Source organism: Lissotriton helveticus, chromosome 3_1 (assembly GCF_964261635.1).
Source record: "Lissotriton helveticus chromosome 3_1, aLisHel1.1, whole genome shotgun sequence".
Taxonomy (NCBI): domain Eukaryota; kingdom Metazoa; phylum Chordata; class Amphibia; order Caudata; family Salamandridae; genus Lissotriton; species Lissotriton helveticus.
Genome location: NC_136061.1, coordinates 1,348,444,260 through 1,348,463,796, shown reverse-complemented (window position 1 = coordinate 1,348,463,796; position 19,537 = coordinate 1,348,444,260). Strand labels below are relative to the sequence as shown.

General features: G+C 42.5%; 1 protein-coding gene across 3 annotated transcripts in view; it reads right to left on the bottom strand.

Annotated features, from left to right (window-relative positions):
- The window catches only part of LOC144824974 (ATP-dependent RNA helicase DDX25-like), a 2,510,053-nt gene that overhangs the window by 1,043,157 nt on the left and 1,447,359 nt on the right, over positions 1–19,537 (bottom strand). For 2 of the 3 annotated variants that reach the window (XR_013609216.1, XM_078683905.1), the window contains exon 8: positions 2,263–2,440. Coding sequence is in view for 2 of the 3 variants with exons in the window: in XM_078683905.1 (XP_078540031.1) it covers positions 2,263–2,440 (178 nt within the window). In the remaining variant the exon portion in view is untranslated. The remainder of the gene's footprint in view (positions 1–2,262; positions 2,441–19,537) is intronic. The other variant, XM_078683906.1, reaches the window with a different exon arrangement.

Below are 19,537 nucleotides of genomic sequence, written 5' to 3'. Positions count from 1 at the left end.
TCAAGTAAGTGACCGTGCCACTGTGAGACTCGGAGCCACTGGCAAGAGCAAATCTACAAATTAAATTGTTTATTTAGTGGCAGCGCCGCCCGATCAGCTGTCTGCAGGTCCGAGTATGAACTGGGGTCTCTTTTTCCGTTTTATATGCTTTGTGTAAACGGCAGGAAGTACGCACCAGGCCCAGCGAATGTGGAGTCTGCTGCACTGTCTGTTATTTTGGAATATTTAATTATTACAGGCATAAGGTGCCCTCCACAGTTAAATGGTCTAATTTAGTGCTGCTCCCACTTGCATTCAACGTTTTCTCGGCCTATAAAAATGGCGCTTCTCACTCCCTTGGAGGTCAGATTCATGGGCATTAATTGCCGGTGCCGTCTCTAAAAATCACTTTGATACTCTCAGCCCAAGCTGCTGCACACCAGCCCCCGGATATCAAGTTTTCAGCAGACCGTTCCTGTCCTAGCCCGCCTGTTCTGTCTGCCACAGGTCGAGCTGAGCCCAACTCATCACAGACAGTTCACACAGGACTTCACCACTCCGGACATGACGGAGAAGGACCCTCCTCCTGCCAGCTCTGACAGTCTCAGGGCAGGTCAGGTCAGCTGCGTGGCACCCATAACAGAAGCAACGCTCCTCTGAAAACAATGCCAGCCAGGTAAGTTTGGGACTCACTTAGAATCTTCACTGTACTGCTTTTATTTATGGCCCACTGTAAAGAAACGCGAATATACATATAAAGTAAAAAAAATAATGTGATTCATTAAAATTATTGCGGGTATTGTTACACCAGGTTTGTTCCATGGCATATTATAGGAGTTATGAAGAAGAAAGGCAGCCAGACACGGTAATCGACAGCCCTGCTGCTTCTGTCACCCTTAGCTTATTTCATACTTGAAGGACTAATTTAGAAAAGTAATGATGGTCATGTCAGGCAGTTTGTTTTGTTATTTGAAAGTTGGTGAAAGACACGTGTAGAATGCTCACCTGGGCACAGAGTGTGTATGGCTGCTTATTAAAAGTCAGAAAGCATGATTGTATTTTATTTAGTATTGGACCTGCTCATTGCTACCATGTACAACATTATATAGCTGTGGTGCCCTTTTAGTTTTATGGGTATTGTAATTGCTTATTTTTGTTGTTGTTACTTGAGAGGCCTTTTTATATTTGTGCTTTTTGTAATGTTTTAATTCTGTAGGGTATACTGTTGAAACAGTGCACCCCACAGGACAGTAACCCACCGAACAGGATGGTAATGGAAACATACAAAACATATCTTGTAGTAAGGGCTGGTAAGACCTTTTATTCCACTGGGTATTTCTCCGCAGCACTGCTATCCGAGGAACGGTGCTGGCGCGGAATAGAACAAGGTGCCTTTGATGCAGTCTGTGGTGACTGCACAGGAGAGACAGCAGGTAACAGTGGGGGGAGTGAATGTCACAGAGATATTTTATCTAACTTCCTAAGCCAGTAGCCTTCCCTATAGGTAAAGTTACAGCGCCTGAGCTGAGCTCAGCGTTGCAATCCCTGTTGCAGTCTGCACAATGTTGAGTTCATCGTCAGTGAGTCGGGCTCAGGCCTAGAACCTTTCACATTCTAGTGCACTTACATTTCTGGTGCTTTGCAACAGTTTTGAGATGTTCTTACAGTTTCTTATTGCAGAATTGGGTATCATTTCCAGTATGTATATGTTTCCCTCATCTTCATTGCTTTATTTTGCTTGCAAGAAAGTGTCACTCATAGTCGTTAAATGTCACTCATAATTACACTAAAATTATGAAAATGTCACACATAAGCAATCTGAAACCTTGGCAGCTATGTTTTGTGAGACACGATTTTTAGCATTAAACTTGAAAAAGTTCAAAAACGTTGCTTTTGAAGAATGTAAATAAGTTCTGCAGCGAAACTAGCAAGATATGCAAAATAAAAAACTTAAGGGCGCCATATGTAAATGTGAAGGATAACCTAGTACATCTAGATATGTACAAGAGAGTTAATTTCGATACATATTATACATAATTTAATTAGTGACAGCACAGAGGCCATTTAAATTTACTATAGAATATGTGACGTGTTTTTAAAAAAGTGAAGAGCTTTTTGTGAACAGTTTGCAGACGTACAACCCAAAAGCTGCAGTTTGATTTGCATATTTTTCAATAGGTAATGTGGCACTCCAATGGCTTTTAGGAAAAAAACAGCAATAACCAGTTACCCTACTGTGAACTTACTAGTATGTTTCGACCAGTAATGGTTGAAATGATTTACCTTTTGATCCGTACGCTTTGGTCCGAAAATCCTTGTGTGTCAATCATCACATCCGCTTCATCGAGTACAAACACGGAGATCTTCGATATATCAAATAACTGAAGTTTGAAGCACCAGTCCAGCATAGTGCCCGGGGTTCCAATTATAATATGGGCTTTTATTTTTAAACCTTTCCCTGCTGGGGGGAAATGCAACAAATTAGTCCTTGATTTACAAATACTAATAATTATCATATTAACCCCTTCCATGCTGCCTTCGGCCATTGGCCGACGGCAATGCTACCTCACTGGTGCTGCCGTCGGCCAATGGCCGACGCGGCCCGCCCGTTTTGCGGAAGTGCCGCACTTCCGCAAAATCTGCTGCGCAGCCAAGGTGTTAAGGAGCAAAGGTAATGTTTCATGTCAGGTCTTAGACTAAAAGTTGCTGTGTGTTAGAAATGGGGGTCTCTAGTTGGCAATGGTTTGCACCTTTGTCCAAATAGGGACCCTTTCTTCTAGTCAGGATAAGGGGGGGTACACTACTGAAATAACCCCTGCTCACCCCCTCGGTAGCTTGACAAGAGCGGTAAGGCTTCTCTCAGACACAGTGTTTAAAGCATTTGCACATAACCAACATTAACACAGTGAAAACACTACAATAGGGACACCACACAAGTTTAGAAAAATATCCAATACTTTATACATTCAAAATAAGACCAAAACAAAAAAAAATCCAAAATATGCACTTTGCAAGAATAACCTTCAAATGCAGTTTCTTTAAGTCAGTAGATCCATCCGGTGCTACCGCAGTGCTGAGAACAGAATCCAACACTTCCACCTGACGGTGTCGGCTGTGGGGTTAGCAGACTCGTAAACATGCCTTTTTGTTGAAGCCGATCACGTTGGTGCGGGCCAGTCGTGGTAACCATCGCAATTGCGATGTGAAGCGCAGAGGTGCAGCATGCGGTGCCCTCAAGGCGCGAGGCAGGAAGCGGCTCGGTGAAGGTCGTCCAGCAGCATCGGTGAGGGCCAGGTTGCTGTGCAGAGTGAGGCGGTGCTCATTGTGGTGATGACAAATCACTGTGCATGGGACAGAGCCGGTTCCTGGGAGCTGGCGTCGGTCAGTCTGGACTGCGTTATGGGACGTGGCTGTGAGTTGCAAGACTTACAAGCAGTGCCCCCAAGCCACGGTGCGGTCATGGGTGTTAGTCAGCAGCGACGGCAGAGGCGAGACCAGGGAGGTGGAATGAAAAGAGGCGGTGCAGTGTGTGATGCTCACAGGTCGTGGTGCAAGCAGTAGCTCGGTGGTTGCGGCGGCAGCGCGGTAGTCGGGGAAACCAGGGTTCCGGTGTGAGATGCAGCGGTCCCCTCCGCTGTCTACAGGACATGGAGCCACGACTCAGTCGGCTGCTATTCCTCTCTGTGGCAACTGAAACCCATGGTTCCAGAGGTGGAACCCTGAGGTTAGTGAAGTCTTTGCTGTCCCTGAGACATCGTGAACAGGAGGCAAATTCTGTGATAAGCCCTTGGAGATACTCAGCACAAGTTAAGAAAGTTCAGCCCAGTCCTTTCACTGCCCAAGGCAGAGCAGCAACTGCAGGCCAACCCAACAAAGCAATAACACAGGAAAGGGGCAGTACTCCTCCTCTCAGTTCTTCCAGTTATTCTTCTTGGCAGGTTCTGTGATCCAGCGAGTTCTAAAGTTCTGGGGTTTGGACCCCAATATTTATACTAAGTTTCTCTTTGTTCTCTTGAGCAGGGTGTGTCTGTACCCAACCCAAACCAGTTCTGTCATCCCTGGCCCACATGGGCGTCCGCAGACATTTTTCGGGGGGGGGGGGGGGGGGGGCAAAATGTTAACGTCATCACCATCCTCCGACATGATGTGTGCCAGGTAAGGCACAAGAAACACTGGGGCACATAACTGGGATAGACTCAATTAAATGCCAGGAATCCAGGACATGTGACTGACCCTGCCACAGGCCAACAAACACCACCTGTAGGGGAAACGATAAACTTTCTGACAAGGTGCCTTATCTCTGTCTGCTAGGTTTGCAGACTTCCGGGTCCTCGATCCAACACCAATCAAGGCTGTCTTCAGCACGATTCGATTTTTATCAGAATACTTTAAAACAGCCTATGATTAAAGCACCAGATTACATATACAGTATGCACAGTGTATGTTAGGGATTATTTGTAGCACACATATTTACCAATATTGGCTTCTTGGTGCTAGAATTCATGATAACTTTTATCCAATGTTAAAGCACAACGTCAAAGTTAGTAATAAATAATGCAGCAATCACACACGCTAGTGATGCGCCAATGGGTGTTCCCTTTACTAGAATTCCCCGGGCATTGCTAAATTTTACACATTCAATTAATTTATACAAAATAAAATGTGTAGGTCGAAATGTTAGCTATATTTTTTTAAAGAAACTTCGAGTCCCTCTACGTGTAGTCAATGTCAAACTGACAACTGCGCACGTTTAGGGATACAATAATGGCCAGCTCACTTATGCAGAAGCCCGGCACCGTAAATGTGTGGCACATGCGGCGCCCGCAGCGGCGGCACATCACAGGTCCAGGTATGCTGAGTCGTACACAGTGGTCAAAGTGGGGGTAAAAAAGTAGGGGAACAGTGGGCGGAGAATCAGAGGGCGGGAATAACCCAAGGATTGCATCTGAGGGTGGAGCCAGAGGTGTGGCCAGAATGCGCAGACATCCCAATTTTTAGTATTTGTTTGGCATTTCACTATCCAGTGCAATCAACCAATGGATACACACGATTATTTATGGTTATAATGAGTTATTGACATTAAAATATATTCACAAAGTGGGATATGCTTTTAATCACAGAATGTACCAAATACAATAAAATGTGGAAACACAAGCCATTTGTCTCCGAGCCATGGAGTTTCTGTCATTCGCACTACTCCCTTTTTCCACAACAGCAGTTCAAACATGAATGGCAAAATATCCTAGTTTGCAAATGTTTTCTCTAAAAAGATGGCTCTGCCATATTTGCCTCATAATGCAAGATCTGCTGCATGATCTGACCATTTAAACGAATAAATTGTTTGTAGCTCAAACATATCAAAAGTTAATATAAAATGTGACTTTTGTTGCTGCGCAGTGGATGGCCTATTGTGAAGGTTGACTGGTCACCTTTCTCACTGTTGCGTTTGTATGTTACACTGGTACTAATAAGGCAAAATCTTTCCAGAGACGGTTAGCATGTGTACACACGTCAAAATAATAAAATATCTGAAAATATACTGCATTACGCTGCAGCCTTTTTTTTAATGCATAATTTAGTCAACACTACGGCTTAATGTTGTCATCCTTTGCTGCATAATTAATTCCAGTGGCCCCACAGCAGGCAGCACATGTTAAATGTGCTTGTGAATGAAGCAGGGAGACTGTGAAGTTTGCGAACTTAAGGGGCTCATTAGGATCGGACGGACTTGAGTCCGTCCACGGCCCCAGAGTAGGAGGGAACGTACGCATGGGCAGCGGCGTTCCCTCCGTGAAGATTAGGATGTGACCGCCAGGGTGGCGGTCACATCCTCTATCTTTAACATTGCGGCGGGTGCAGCTTCAAGCTGCACCCGGCGCAATGTTAAAAATGCATACATTGCATTTATATGCAGAAAGCGGCAGGCACCGCGCGGTGCCTGCCGATTTCTGCATACAAATGCAGGGGGGTACCGTGGGTACCCCCCATATGCACCCCCACCCACCCTTCACCCAGGGGACCCGCAACGGGCCCCCGAAGTCAAAGTCCGTATGCTTTTCCACGGCGGAAAAGCCGCCGTGGAAAAGCATCTCTTTTACACTATCCTAATATGGCTGGCGGTGTCTCAGACACCGCCAGCCATGTTACAGCTTTTCCGCCGCGGTTGTAAGTCAACCGCGGCAGAAAAGCGGCGGACTGTAACCTGAACCCACCAGCCATCCTAATGTGGCGGTGGGTCTTTGGTAGTTCGCAGAGGATTTTCCGCATCCTCCGGGCCAGTGGTGGCTTCAGCCGGCCCGGAGGATGCGAAAAATCCTCCATCCTAATGAGCCCCTTAGTTTGGTGTGCGTGCAAATCCTGCATTGCCAATCAGTGGTGAGTTGCAGCTACTACTGCTGAAACAAGGCCAATGGAGGTACCAATGGGTGAGGCAGATTGGCCTCAAAGACAGGGCCAGCCATAGCACTGGTGGTGTCCTGTGCATGAATGTTTGTTAGTGCCCCCCATGACCACCTCTGCCATGGATTTCCTCACTACCACCCTTTAACTGTGCCCTCCCAAGTTTCCATAACCACTCTCTCTCAGATGCATTTAATTTGATTTATAGCGCCACTCATACCATTGTAGGGTGTCAGAGCACTTTACATCACACACATTACACAGACACAATCCATATGTGTGTAAATTATTGTATATAAAATGTTACATAAGACTAAGGACTACAAGGTGTAGGAGTCACATGACAGCCAAACTAGTAGCCCGTATAGTTTTATAGTAATTGGTCTGGAGAAACACAACACCCGGAATTTAAAACGTAATACCATGGTTGGGGGTTCTCCTTAATAATCAGAATTGATTTCGGTCCAAAAGAACACTTTTTGGGACATTAGGATAATCAAAGACTGAGGGAGGGGGTGGGGGCATGGGGGGGGACATAACGCTCTAATTTATACCTTTCAGTTTGTATGCAGCTCTTAGATGACAGTTCATAGCTCACTGTTCTAAGTTAGGATTTTAACTTATAAACTGCAAGTAACAAAAGGATCTCTCTGACAAAAGCAGTAGCCCACTGACCTATTTACATTATGGCACTTTGTGATCTGCATGGCGCATGTTCTTTGCAGCCGGTACATTAACCCTCTGAGCTACCTTTCCATGAGTCAAAACTTCCACTAGACAAAATTCTGATCTCTCTCTAGGAAGAACATTAATCACCAGAGTCACCATGACATTTGGGTGTTACTGAAAATTGCTGGAGGCCAGGAAGGAGGCAGCAAGCATTTTTAAAACCATAATATACTTGCAAACATGATGCCTCCACCTAAAGTCAGCACACGGTGCGGTCACACTGGTTGCACCGCCCTAGAGCTGGCCCTTCTCAAGGGTCCTGTGACCTCAGTGACTGTTGTTCTAGGGTGTGCTGCTTCATAGGCCTGCCCGCAGGTCTGGAGGTGAACTGCCTGGACAAGCCTTGAAGGTTAACCTACACTTGTCATGCTAGGGTCCACCTGCTGGTGCGAAGACACCAGGACTTCTAAGGTCTTGCGAAGCCTTCTAAGATCTAGCATGTGATTGTGCTCTTGCAGGAGAGTGGTCTGGTGGGCTGGTTATTAAGGCTGAACCTCGTTCCCAGTTCCAAATTCAGCAGCTCTGACCATAGTGCCACATCCTCTCCCCCACTGAACACCGTACTGCCCCACTGAGAAAAACTCCCACTGTCTTCAACTACAGCCCAATTGTTGCCTGCTATAAACACTTGGATGCGGCTCAATTTAAATTACGCACTAGACAAGAGCAATATGTGGCCTACAAAAAAAAGTAACAACATCCTGGAAAAAGCAAACACTTATAGGGAATGCAAATTTTAGCAAACTATGGAAAATGTAAGTAGGAACAACATGGTTACCTTAATGCTTTTACACTCATTATTCAGAAATCAGTGAGTGCTTTTGCCTGAAAAGTTAAGGACACGACTACAGCCCCCTGAATGGACCCATTTCAATGGCCATTGCTTATATCCTTACAAAACGTAAGCAATATGGAAAAAAGATCACATACCTGGACGCGGAGCCGCAGCACACATTTTGTTTTCCAATCCACACATTGCAGTACCTCCAGGATTGGTGCACTAGTTCCAAGTCCAGGGAAAACAAAGACAAGAAGAAAAAAAATAGCGCTTCACTGGCAAACTTTGTAAAAGTGGCGCTACTGTGTTTCAGTGTGAATAAAATCAGTTTGGCCAGTTTGCTACCACTCTGTCTTATTTTGTAGTGTAGTTCCTATTATCCCAATAGGCTATGCGCATTGGAATAATATCTTCAATAGTATAGACCTAGGGCAGAGGTTAACTAGGTCTTCTACTGACGATATTAGACTTAAAGTTTTTGGTTTTGCCAGCTAGCTCAGAGTTCACTAGAAACTTTCTCGAATAGGCAAGGAGGAGTTTAACCTCCCTGGATAGACAAGAAGGGATTTAGTTTCTGACAACCATAGAACATGACAACTTTGCTCTCCCCCAATCAAGAGTGTATCTCTAGAGTCGTGTGAAAACAAAAGACAACTTATTTTACTCAGTCAGTACGTGCATTCTTAGTTTCACCAGATTGTAGAGAAAAGGAAGAGACGGGCGTGTTCAATAAAAGATGGTATTTATTGATCAGTCTCTTTTCTCGTACAAGAGAAATGAATCGATATTATTGCGATACTTATGGTTAAGTAAAGTGCATACAATAAAAGCAGGAGTATAAAATAGTACTGCAGAAGCATTGATATGGTTTCTAAGCCATATGATATTTAAAATTGATAAAATAGATATATACATATATACATTTGACTAATCGTACTCAACTGGTGCTTCTAACCACGCCTACCCCAGTGTACCTGACCTAAGCCTAATACGTGGGCGGGAGTAGATAAGTAGCAGTTTAAGTTAAGTTTGTTTTGCCAAGTGACTGACTCAAGAATTCTCTGTAAGGGGTTGTTCAGTTCTGTACCTGAGATCTAGAATGGTTGAGGGCTGGTATCTCTCATCTCTGGTCTTGATATTCCAGCTGCCTGCGAGGGCTGCTTGGAAGCGCCGGAGCTGGATTTCTCGGCAGGAGAAAACAGCGTCTCGTTCTCAGCGCGTCAGGAAGGCGGGGCAGCGCGTGTGGGCTTCGCTCTCTGCTGGGCTCCTCAGCACGTCTCGCTGCTCCGATCTCGTCACCACCGCGTGTGTTTGCTTAAGGCAATGTCGGTAATATTTATACCTGTAAGGTGTCGAGATTGACGTAAGGATGGACATGGATACGTCAATAAGGATGTCATACGAACGGGCTTGTTCGCACATTCTTTTGCTGAAGTTCTCGGTGAAATCAAAACAATGGCCGCAGGGATTTTCCCAGGTTGTCATAGGTTTGATTTGTTTTGAGAACTCCGTATGCCTTATCAGGGGCTGGAGGAATAGTGCTTGTCTAATTAGATGGCATGCGTTATTACCTAATCAGATAACACGTTTCTGTGCCGTGGTGTGGCTTAATCAGATAACGGTTTTTTGCACCGTGGGTCGGCTGCTAGTTAAGTATTAACCAGAACAGGGTCAGGAATAGGGGAATCGATACAGAACCTATAGGAATACATCACACCCACTCCACGCTGACTATGTCCATATTTACAAGATCTAGGCATAGTAAATATACTAGTAGAGCATGTGTATACCGTACCACCCCAAAATACATCCATATGCATTTTGAAACATGAAATATACGAAAAGATATATATATACATTATATGCACTCAAGCAGTATATTAATGCTAAATAAATCACACATATTCATACATCATTATTAATAAAATATGAAAATTACACATGAAATGGCTCTTAATACAGAAGAAGAAAAAAAAAATGCGAGACCATTTCATCACAAAATAAAATATTTATGAACATGCCAGAGGGCAGCTAATGTCTCTAAAGTTCCTAAAATAGAAATATTGTTCTCTAAGAATAGTTTCTACTTTAAGCAGAAGATAAGTGTCCCGAAAAATTGCAAAATATTTTTGGGGCCGCTGAAAAATTATGTTCCGCTGTCCGTAAACTGGAGAAAATTGTTCATGATACTTTATTATCAAAGTCGAAGGCCAAATTCAGGGTGTTGGGAACGCCTTGTGCTAGCTTGTTCAAAAGTCATTATTTCTGCTCTGTTGAGAACATCATATCATTTAGACTCTCGAAAAAGCTGTCAACAGCTTCCTGTGAAAGTTCCATTAACTCGGAAAAAGATGTTACCATGCATTCGTGAGCATGATTGCCTTCATTGATGTTTGGATCAGCATAGCTGACAGAAGGTCGTACCTGATCGATGCTGCTTTCATCTTGAACCTCACTACCCCTTAATCGTAGTGGTGAAGTCTCCACGAATGCAGTCATCAGGATTGGTAGCCGCTGGGGACAGCACAATGCATGAGCCGTAACCGGACCCAATAAAGTTTCTGCATCCATTGGCGCATCCGATTGTAGCGTCAGACAGGTGTCCAACACGCATTCGTCTCCGCATAGCAAGCACCTTAATACAGGTAAAACACAGCTTTGCCACATAGGTCTAAATGAAAGAAACCAAGTCATGTTCAGCTCTCTAAGCCGGGACAGTCCAAGGATTTTAGATATCTGGTCCCGGTATCCAATGGCTAGGATTGTTTCTTCCCTTGTCGCAGGTGTTTTGTCTGTGACACGGTTTGCCATAGCGAAATAACAGGATCAAAAATAGGATTCCTGCCACTAGTCCCAAAAGGAGAGGAAGTCCACCAAAGACGGAATGGACAAAGTCTGGAAAAATACCCAGAATGGCTTTAAATGGTGTTAGAGCCCCTGAAAACACTGTCTTAAATACATTTGAGACTCCACTGGTATCAGAAATATTTAAGATTTCGTTCAGGATTTCTGCGAAATGTATGGGGGAATTAGTTGATAACAATGAATGAATCTCTGCCGTTGTCCTTGCAACTTGGAGATCATACGTTTCTTTTGATGACGTGAGCCTGGTCTGAAGGAGCACAGTTTTCATTCTGCTTAAAGTATCAACTCTAATGGAAGAAATTTTCAAATTCGGCCATAACCTTGCCTCCCTGTCTGGCATTGCGCTGGGGAACAATACTCGTTCACAGCACATGACCTTCGCAGTCGTAGTTATGAGATAAGCTATTCCGGGCACCAAGCTACAACATCTGCGGTCTACAATTATAATGTAACTCCCGTTCGATAGTCTCCTAAAGAACGGTTCTATTTGTGTCGCAGGTGTGCCTAGCTGGTGACATGAAAGGTTATTTGAGGACCCTTCACAGGCTCCGTGTAAACTAATACCATTACACAGAAGTGTACCGCTTAGTGACATGGCACAATTATCGCCACTAAGAAACACTTTCCGGCCTTTATTACTGACACATGCATGTGAATAGGGCAAGTTCCATGTTGACTTAATGTACCCTTTACCCAATTTTTCGTACATGCCAGCCTGTATATATTTTTGGCAGTATTGAAACCTGAAAGTAGATATTGGAATATTAATTATTCCATGTATTATCCACTCACTGACAGGTCGTTCTGACATTGTCAATGGTAATCTCTCGAGTTTCTCAATGCTCAGGATTGTATAATCAGCACCCTTCTGTGCCATACTGATTTGTTTATCAGTAAGGTTAAAGATATTGAACAGTGACGTTGTGTTGATTAAACGCCAAGGCACATAGCCTGAACGCAGATTATGTAACGTCCAGCCAAGTTGTAAAATAGAACGCAATTGGGACTGACCGTGTTGTAATAACAGTAAGTCTTGCGATATTATGTTGATTGCTGAAGACACAATGCTGTCCAAAGAGTATATTCTGGAGGACAGAGTCATTAACCCATTGTCCACCACAGAAAGTGATTTTTCCAAATTAATACGGTCAATTTCCCGTATTTTCTCTGATGTTTCAATTTGAGTTATTTTCCAGGCTTCGTTATAAGCTGCATATACAGAGGCTGCTATGAAGCGTTTTTGACGCTGTTTGCGTGGTCCCATAATGAAATCACGCAAGTCAGCACCATCAGTAAGTAAAGTTAGGTGTTGCTTAATTTCAGACAGTGTGGATGTTTGTAGCCATTGAAGGCAGAGTTTGCCCACACTGTACGTGGTAATTATCCCTGGGTGTTGTCTTTGGGAATATCTAGGGTCTGGCCTGGTCAATTTGAACCCCTGGATTTTGTTCAGGAATCTGTCTTGACAGTTATTAGTATCTGTGGGCCAGATCAACCACTTCTTCCAATCTGGATGTGTTCTGTTTTGGCTTAATATATGGTTTACGTCTATCTCCTCATCTGTAGAGCTATTACTGTTCATTGTTGGCTTTGGAATAGACGGTTTGTTTAAATCTTTGATTTTGGCTAGGCCAAGACAGGTAGTCTGTTGAATAGTGTCATTCAAAAATATCATTTGTTCTGGGATCATGCAGGCTCTAAACAATGATTCTATACCTTGTACTTGCCATTCCTTTGTACCCCAAACACTTTTTACTTCAACATTTTTGTCCCAGTAATCAAAACCAAATGCACTCATTTGTTCAAAAAACGAGTCTGAATATATCAATTTAGTGTTTGTAAGCATGGGCTTTGTACCTGTCTTATTTGATAATTTGAAATAAAATGTTTCTGCATTACTTGTGTTGAACCTTGAAAAATATGAATATTTGTCATAAAAAGTTCTTGAGCTACCTTTTGGAGGGGTTGCACAGTGTTCCCATTGATTATAATTTAAAACATTTCTAGGTTGTGCAGATTTATGCAGATAATGATTACTATAGTGATTATAGCAGAACATTTTATCATAATTAGACGAACCCTGCAAATAATCATGTTTTGTAAATTTAGCAGACATCACTAGGTCAGACATCATATTATTAATGCTTTCAACGTCCCAATCATCAGCAACTGAGCTTGGTTTTACAAAGTCACTCAATGAGATCTTGATTTGATGTGGATACTTCAGGATTTCAACCGGACCATAGATTTCATAATCAGTATTGTCCCATGCTACCCCACCGGGTATAGGATTGGCTGTGAAGTTGACTGAAGAAAGTTCCCTTTTCTCGATGTGTGAAGACGTGTGTGGTTTGAGGACCAAGTTGATTTTCTGGCTTGCTGTGTCCATTTTAGCATATTTTCCCTCAATGAAGTGTCCCAAACATAGTACCATGATGAGCCAAAGTATGAGGATAAGTGCACCTAAGGCCACCCAGAATTCAATCCATGGAGAAATCAGATAGGTTTCTTTCAGATGTTGAAAAAGTTCCTTAGCTTTATTTTTAAAGGTTTTGGTTGATTTTTGTTCCTTTGATTCACTCAGGTTTTCAGATGAATCGCTGAAGTTGATGAAGTAACCGGATGCCGTTCTGTCTATTGTTCCAATTGCTTCAGGATTGATATTTGCTTTATCAGTGTGTTTTGTTGCAGCAGCATAGTCATTTATTACTTCATTGTAGATTGGTGTGTCTCTGCTAAATGTTTTTATTTGGGTTTTTAGAGGTTTAAGTTCCATAGCATTGTTGCATAGTCCTTGTTGTTGTTCTTTTGGCATTTCAAATGTGAGTAGCCTCTTAGATTGAACCTCTGTGTTTGTAGCAAACCTTGGTGTTCTGCTACTTATCCGGAGTCCACTTGGCCTACTGTTTGTTATCGGCCACATGATTGTGGTTTTATCAGGTCGATTGATACAACCCTGTTCTCCTTTTTACCAGCAAGGGGCGGTAGTACTACTGATCTTGTCCCGTTGATAGACAAGACAGGAACTGCTTTTCTGTAAGAAGGCCCAAATTCCTTCTTTACCGCGATCTTTTCTCTGACTAGATCCCCGACTTTTGGAATCTAGACAGGTCTTGCTGGGACAGGTGGTTTTTCTTCAGTGGTCGTTGGCTGTTGTTTCAACTTTATGTTGCTCAGGTCTTTCCTTGTTTCGTTTAAGTCCTGTAAAATAGCCAAACGATCTTTGATATCAAAGCTTTTTTCTTTAACCACTGAAGTCTGACTGTCAAGATCTAAGACCATCATTCTAGTTCCAAACAATAGTTCGTACGGACTGAATCCCCTCAGAGAATTTCTTGGCAGGTTATTTAGACTACGTTGGACACTTATTAGATGTTTGACCCACCCAGCACCCGAACCTAATACCTTCGCTGTTATAGATTGCTTTATGCCTTTGGTTTTTTCTTTACACCATCCCGTATCCCTCAGGAAGGAAGTGAGAAGAGTCCCGCTATGCTATGCTCATCTGGCCTTGCTTCCCCATAAGCTTGAAGGCTAAAGGGAATACATTAGTCAAAACGTAGCATGCTCCTAGCGTATATGCCATTATAGACTCGCAAATCTTTTTATAACAGTCCAGACGTCAGCCGAGCGCTGGGGTCCTACATCATGAGTGTAAATTAGTCTTTATGTGTTAATATAACGCTTTTTTTGTGATGGGTACTTTTATTCTTGTTGTGTTTCTGGAGCGAAGTGCCATGGTAATAGTCCTCCTCGCTTGCCACTGCGGTCTCTATTGCAGTCTGGGCAGTTTTTTACATAAATCTGATGATGCAGGCTCATGCCTGGCCACCAGTACACTGATTGTAATTCTTCCAGAGAATCTTTTTGTTTAAGGTGTCTGAGACCCTCACCCATATGTGCGTCAGCTATTAACAAGCCTCTCCTGTCCGTGTTTGGAATCACTCTATCCCCCACTCCAGGGATTCGAGCAAAAGGAACGGAGTTTGCATCGATTATGTATGTATAATTGAGTGGATAATTGATCGGTAGTGCTGAGCAGTCGCCTTTTGATGACGTTTTCACCGCCAGCATAGTTTCACAGTCAATGTGTTTTATTGTACGCTTTTACTTGACTACGGAAGCCGATTCAGTTGCTGCCGTTGTGGCTTTCTCAGCCAATGAATTCCCTGCAACGTGAACGCCATCACGCTGATGACTCACTGAATGTATCATGTGAGTTTTTGGTAGTTCTTTTTGTAAAAGAGCTACTTGTTCCCAAAGCACTTTTTGCTTTATTGTTGCACCTGTGTCATCTTTGTAACCGTTTTGAATCCATTTCTGTAAATCGTTATTGTATGATTTGACGCAGTAATACGAATCGCACACTATAAGTGTCGGGAATTCTCGATCGGCATTATCCAGCGCCATTTTTAACGCTATAATTTCAGTTTGTTGTTCTGAATTATTTTCCACTGAGTGTGTTTTTGTAAGTAGAGGTCTTAATTTACCTCCGCGCCACACTTCCTTTACAATTTCGCATGTTGCCTTGTAAGCCAGCTCTCCCCAAACTGAGGGTTGAGCATGCCCGTCTGTATGTATTACACAGGCGTATTGTCGTAAAGGCAGAATGTCGATTGGCAGAGGGTATATTATTTCATATTCTAGATATTTTAATTCCTTTAATTCTGGATCAAAGTAGTATTTTACTCTGTCCGTTGTAATTGAATTCACCCATTGTATCCATTCTGGATTCAACGCTGTTGTTGGTAAATTACATGGGGTTGTTAATGCCTCAAAGGCTGACTCCGCTGTTCTGACTGTGATACGTCTACCGTCAGCGTTGTCTTTTTCTCTTGCTATAGCCGTTTGAACTGCATGAACAATGTTTTCTTTAATACTGAACTTCTTTTCAGCTTCTGTGTACAAGTGTGATTTGTATGCAATTGGTACCTTTTCTCCCTCATTAGAGGTCAGGTATGTGAATCCGCATCTTCCTGGGATGACTCGAATCACAAGATTACGTGTGTTATCACGTGTTTCTAATTTTGTTTTAATTAGCATGTCTGTTTGTAAAGATCTCAAAATTTCTGTGTGTTTTTGAGTCCAATTGATTCTTTTAAAATCTGGTTTTATTAGATCATAAAGGGGTTTGACCCTTTCTGCATAATTTGCAATGTATGTTCTTCCGAAATTTAGGAAGCCTAGAATTGATTGTAAGTTTTTTAGTGTTCTAGGAGCTTGGAGTACAGAACATTTCTCTAGGAAATTGTCAGCCAGGCTTTTGCCTTCACTTGATAATTCATATCCTAAAAACAGGACTGTTAGATGGGCAATTCTTGATTTTTTAAAGTTGAATTTGTAACCCTCTGCTGCGAACCCAAGTATTATGGTGTTCACTCTCTTCAAGTGAGTATCCAAGTCATCATCTGTTAGGTAAAGGTCGTTGACATATGATAATGCCTCGTCATCGTATGTTTGTAGTAATTCTGTTACTCTCTTTGAGAATAATCCTGGGCTATTCTTGTGCCCCTGGGGTAAACGGCAGAAACTTTTTTGCGAGCCATTTACCGAGAATGCAGTCAAATATCTGCTCTCTTGTGCTATATTTTGACAAAAGAAGCCATTAGAGATGTCTAATGTTGTTTTGTATTTTTTGAGTACTATGTTATTCATTAGTGCAGCACTATGTGAGTTTTGTACTGCAAAGGTTTTGCAACATGAGTTAAGGTGTCTGTAATCCAAAACTAGACGATATGAGTTGTCTGGTTTGGAGACAGGAAACAAAGGATTGTTCATTTGTGAGGTGCAAGTTTCAATCACCCCCTGGTATTCAAGTTGATCTAGGATCTCTTTTACCTGTTTTTTAGCTTCTTGCTTAATTGGGTACTGCCACTGTGCAGTAGGTTGTGATTTTAACTGGATTTTGTGAGGAGAGTCCTCATCCCATCCTACATGATTTTTATATAAAGCAGGAGCTTGAGCTACTGCCCACTTTCTAGCAAGTGTATATTTTTTATGAATTGGAATATGATTTGAGAAGGCAGGCATAATTATTTCTTCGCCATGAGGGCACTCTCTGACAAACTCGGGTGGCCAGTCTCGTTCAGCTAGAAGGATGTCATAGCCCTGGGAGAGATTATCCCAAAAGAGACCCCTTATTTTTCTAGTCTTATCCCCCTTTATACGTAATGTTATTTCATATATTTTGTGAGGTTTGCTAACTCTGGTGTCTGCAGTTTCCACTTGAATATATTCATTCGTGTCCACTGTCTCCAGATGATTCATAAGGACTTTGCGAGCTATGCTCACTTCTGCTGCGCTGTCTAGCATTGTCTGAGCCCATTCTCCGTTTTCAGCTGTGTCCTCAGTATTCTCAGCATCTTTGACTACTTTAATACTGGCTACCTTCTTTTTTGGAAATTGTAACTTTTTATTTGGATGAGCAGGTTCCTTGTCTTTGGACTTGACGTGCTCTTCCCTGTGTTCTGATCGTCCTCTTCTTTCCGATTTCTGCGAGGAAGTCTGAAAAGATTGAGAGGGACGTGTATCATTATCTTGATATCTATCAGGTTTCTTTATATTATCCCTATTTCTAAGGTTGTATTTTTTCCCAGAGGGCTCACTTTGGGGAGACCTGCGTCCTTGGTTCGGAGATCTTTCTCTCCGCCGAGGAGACCTTCCTCTGGACTGGAATCTTTTTTCTTTAGGATTGGATTGTTTGTTTCCATCCCAGCTCTTTTTTTGAGTGTTTAAATTATTTTTAATAAATATCTTTTCAGGACTTTCAATCAGTTGAGGTTTTACCGGTATTCCACCCAGACTATCCCTTCCTAGTTCTTCATAGGATTTCTCTATGATTCTGGCAATTTCAGTTGGTTGGTCCGCTATGTCTGTCTCTTTTAACCTTTGGCGGATCGCCACGTTTGCTGCTTCTCCCTTTATGTTGGCTAATAATATAGCCGAGACCTGCTTGAAGTCTTTCAGTAATTTCATACCAAGAGTTAAAGCGGGTTCTGGACCATATTCATCTTGAATTTGTTTTAGCACATCTGGTATTACTGACATGGATGGTACACCATGTGTTTTCGTGTATATGGAAGCAAAGACTGTACCCCAAGTGTCACAGTCCTCCACGTGTGGTGCGATTCCCATTGGAAGACAGATAGTCAGAATCCTGTGTTTATCTACAGGGGTGGTGTCTGGAGACACCGCCTCTATTTGAGTGATTTTTTGTGCTAGCCAGAAATGTATTTGTTCCCGTTTTGGGGGTACTTTACCTAGACAGGACTGTATGTTCTGTGGTGTAATTTTATTTGTGTTACCCTGATGAGGGGTCAGCTGTGGAATTTTACTTGCTGGTTGGATTGTTGAAGTCCGCATTACATATTGGACTAATTGTCTATGTATTTTGATTAGTTGTTTAAGCTGTATTAGAAGCTCTGCTGCAGACATTTCTTCAATGTCTGGATGTGGTGTATATCCGGCTAGGACCGGCCACGTTGCTCCTGGTCTACCTAGTGGACCGAGCCTGGTGATGTGATTATTATGTTTTAGGGCGCCATCAAACAAGAGCTGGTGCTCTTGGAATTTGAGTGGTACTTCTACCTCCTCGAAAGGAGTGTAGGTATCCGGTGGTTCCTCTATTTTATAATAGTGGAACTCTTTTGTTACAGCGTTCGCTGCTGGAAAGTTTATCCATGAATAGAATACCTCTGTCTGCCGATATTCGTGTGCCTCAATTACGAATATGACTGTACCACCTCTCGATGTCAGTCCATTTTCTATAAGTTTTAAAGTTATAGATTTTCTTATGTTGACCGGGATGAGTTTTATATCCGGGTCATTTTGTAGCAGAGTATTATCAGCTGCTACGAGTTCAGCTGCTAGTCTAGCTGTCTCCCTTTCATCATCACTGTCTACCATTTTACCGACAGGAAGGTTATTCTGTTTGTTTGCAGATCAGGTTTCTACGGAAACAAAGATTAGATGCACAATATTTTGGAACAGTGTATCCTTCAACGTTGACTAAACCAAGAACCATACATAGGAGTCTCCTCCTGCGAGGTTTGGCGGATATGACCTTTCACCCACTCCAGACGTCTTTGGAGTATTATGGGAAAAAAAGGGGTTCTGTGTGAAAAAGCACGACTGAGTTACTCTAATGTCTTGCGTTAGTTTTATCGCCTATCCAAACGTTTGGGCGCCATGTAGTGTAGTTCCTATTATCCCAATAGGCTCTGCACATTGGAATAATATCTTCAATAGTATAAACCTAGGGCAGAGGTTAACTAGGTCTTCTACTGACGATATTAGACTTAAAGTTTTTGGTTTTGCCAGCTAGCTCAGAGTTCACTAGAAACTTTCTCGAATAGGCAAGGAGGAGTTTAACCTCCCTGGATAGACAAGAAGGGATTTAGTTTCTGACAACCATAGAACATGACAACTTTGCTCTCCCCCAATCAAGAGTGTATCTCTAGAGTCGTGTGAAAACAAAAGACAACTTATTTTACTCAGTCAGTACGTGCATTCTTAGTTTCACCAGATTGTAGAGAAAAGGAAGAGACGGGCGTTTTCAATAAAAGATGGTATTTATTGATCAGTCTCTTTTCTCGTACAAGAGAAATGAATCGATATTATTGCGATACTTATGGTTAAGTAAAGTGCATACAATAAAAGCAGGAGTATAAAATAGTACTGCAGAAGCATTGATATGGTTTCTAAGCCATATGATATTTAAAATTGATAAAATAGATATATACATATATACATTTGACTAATCGTACTCAACTGGTGCTTCTAACCACG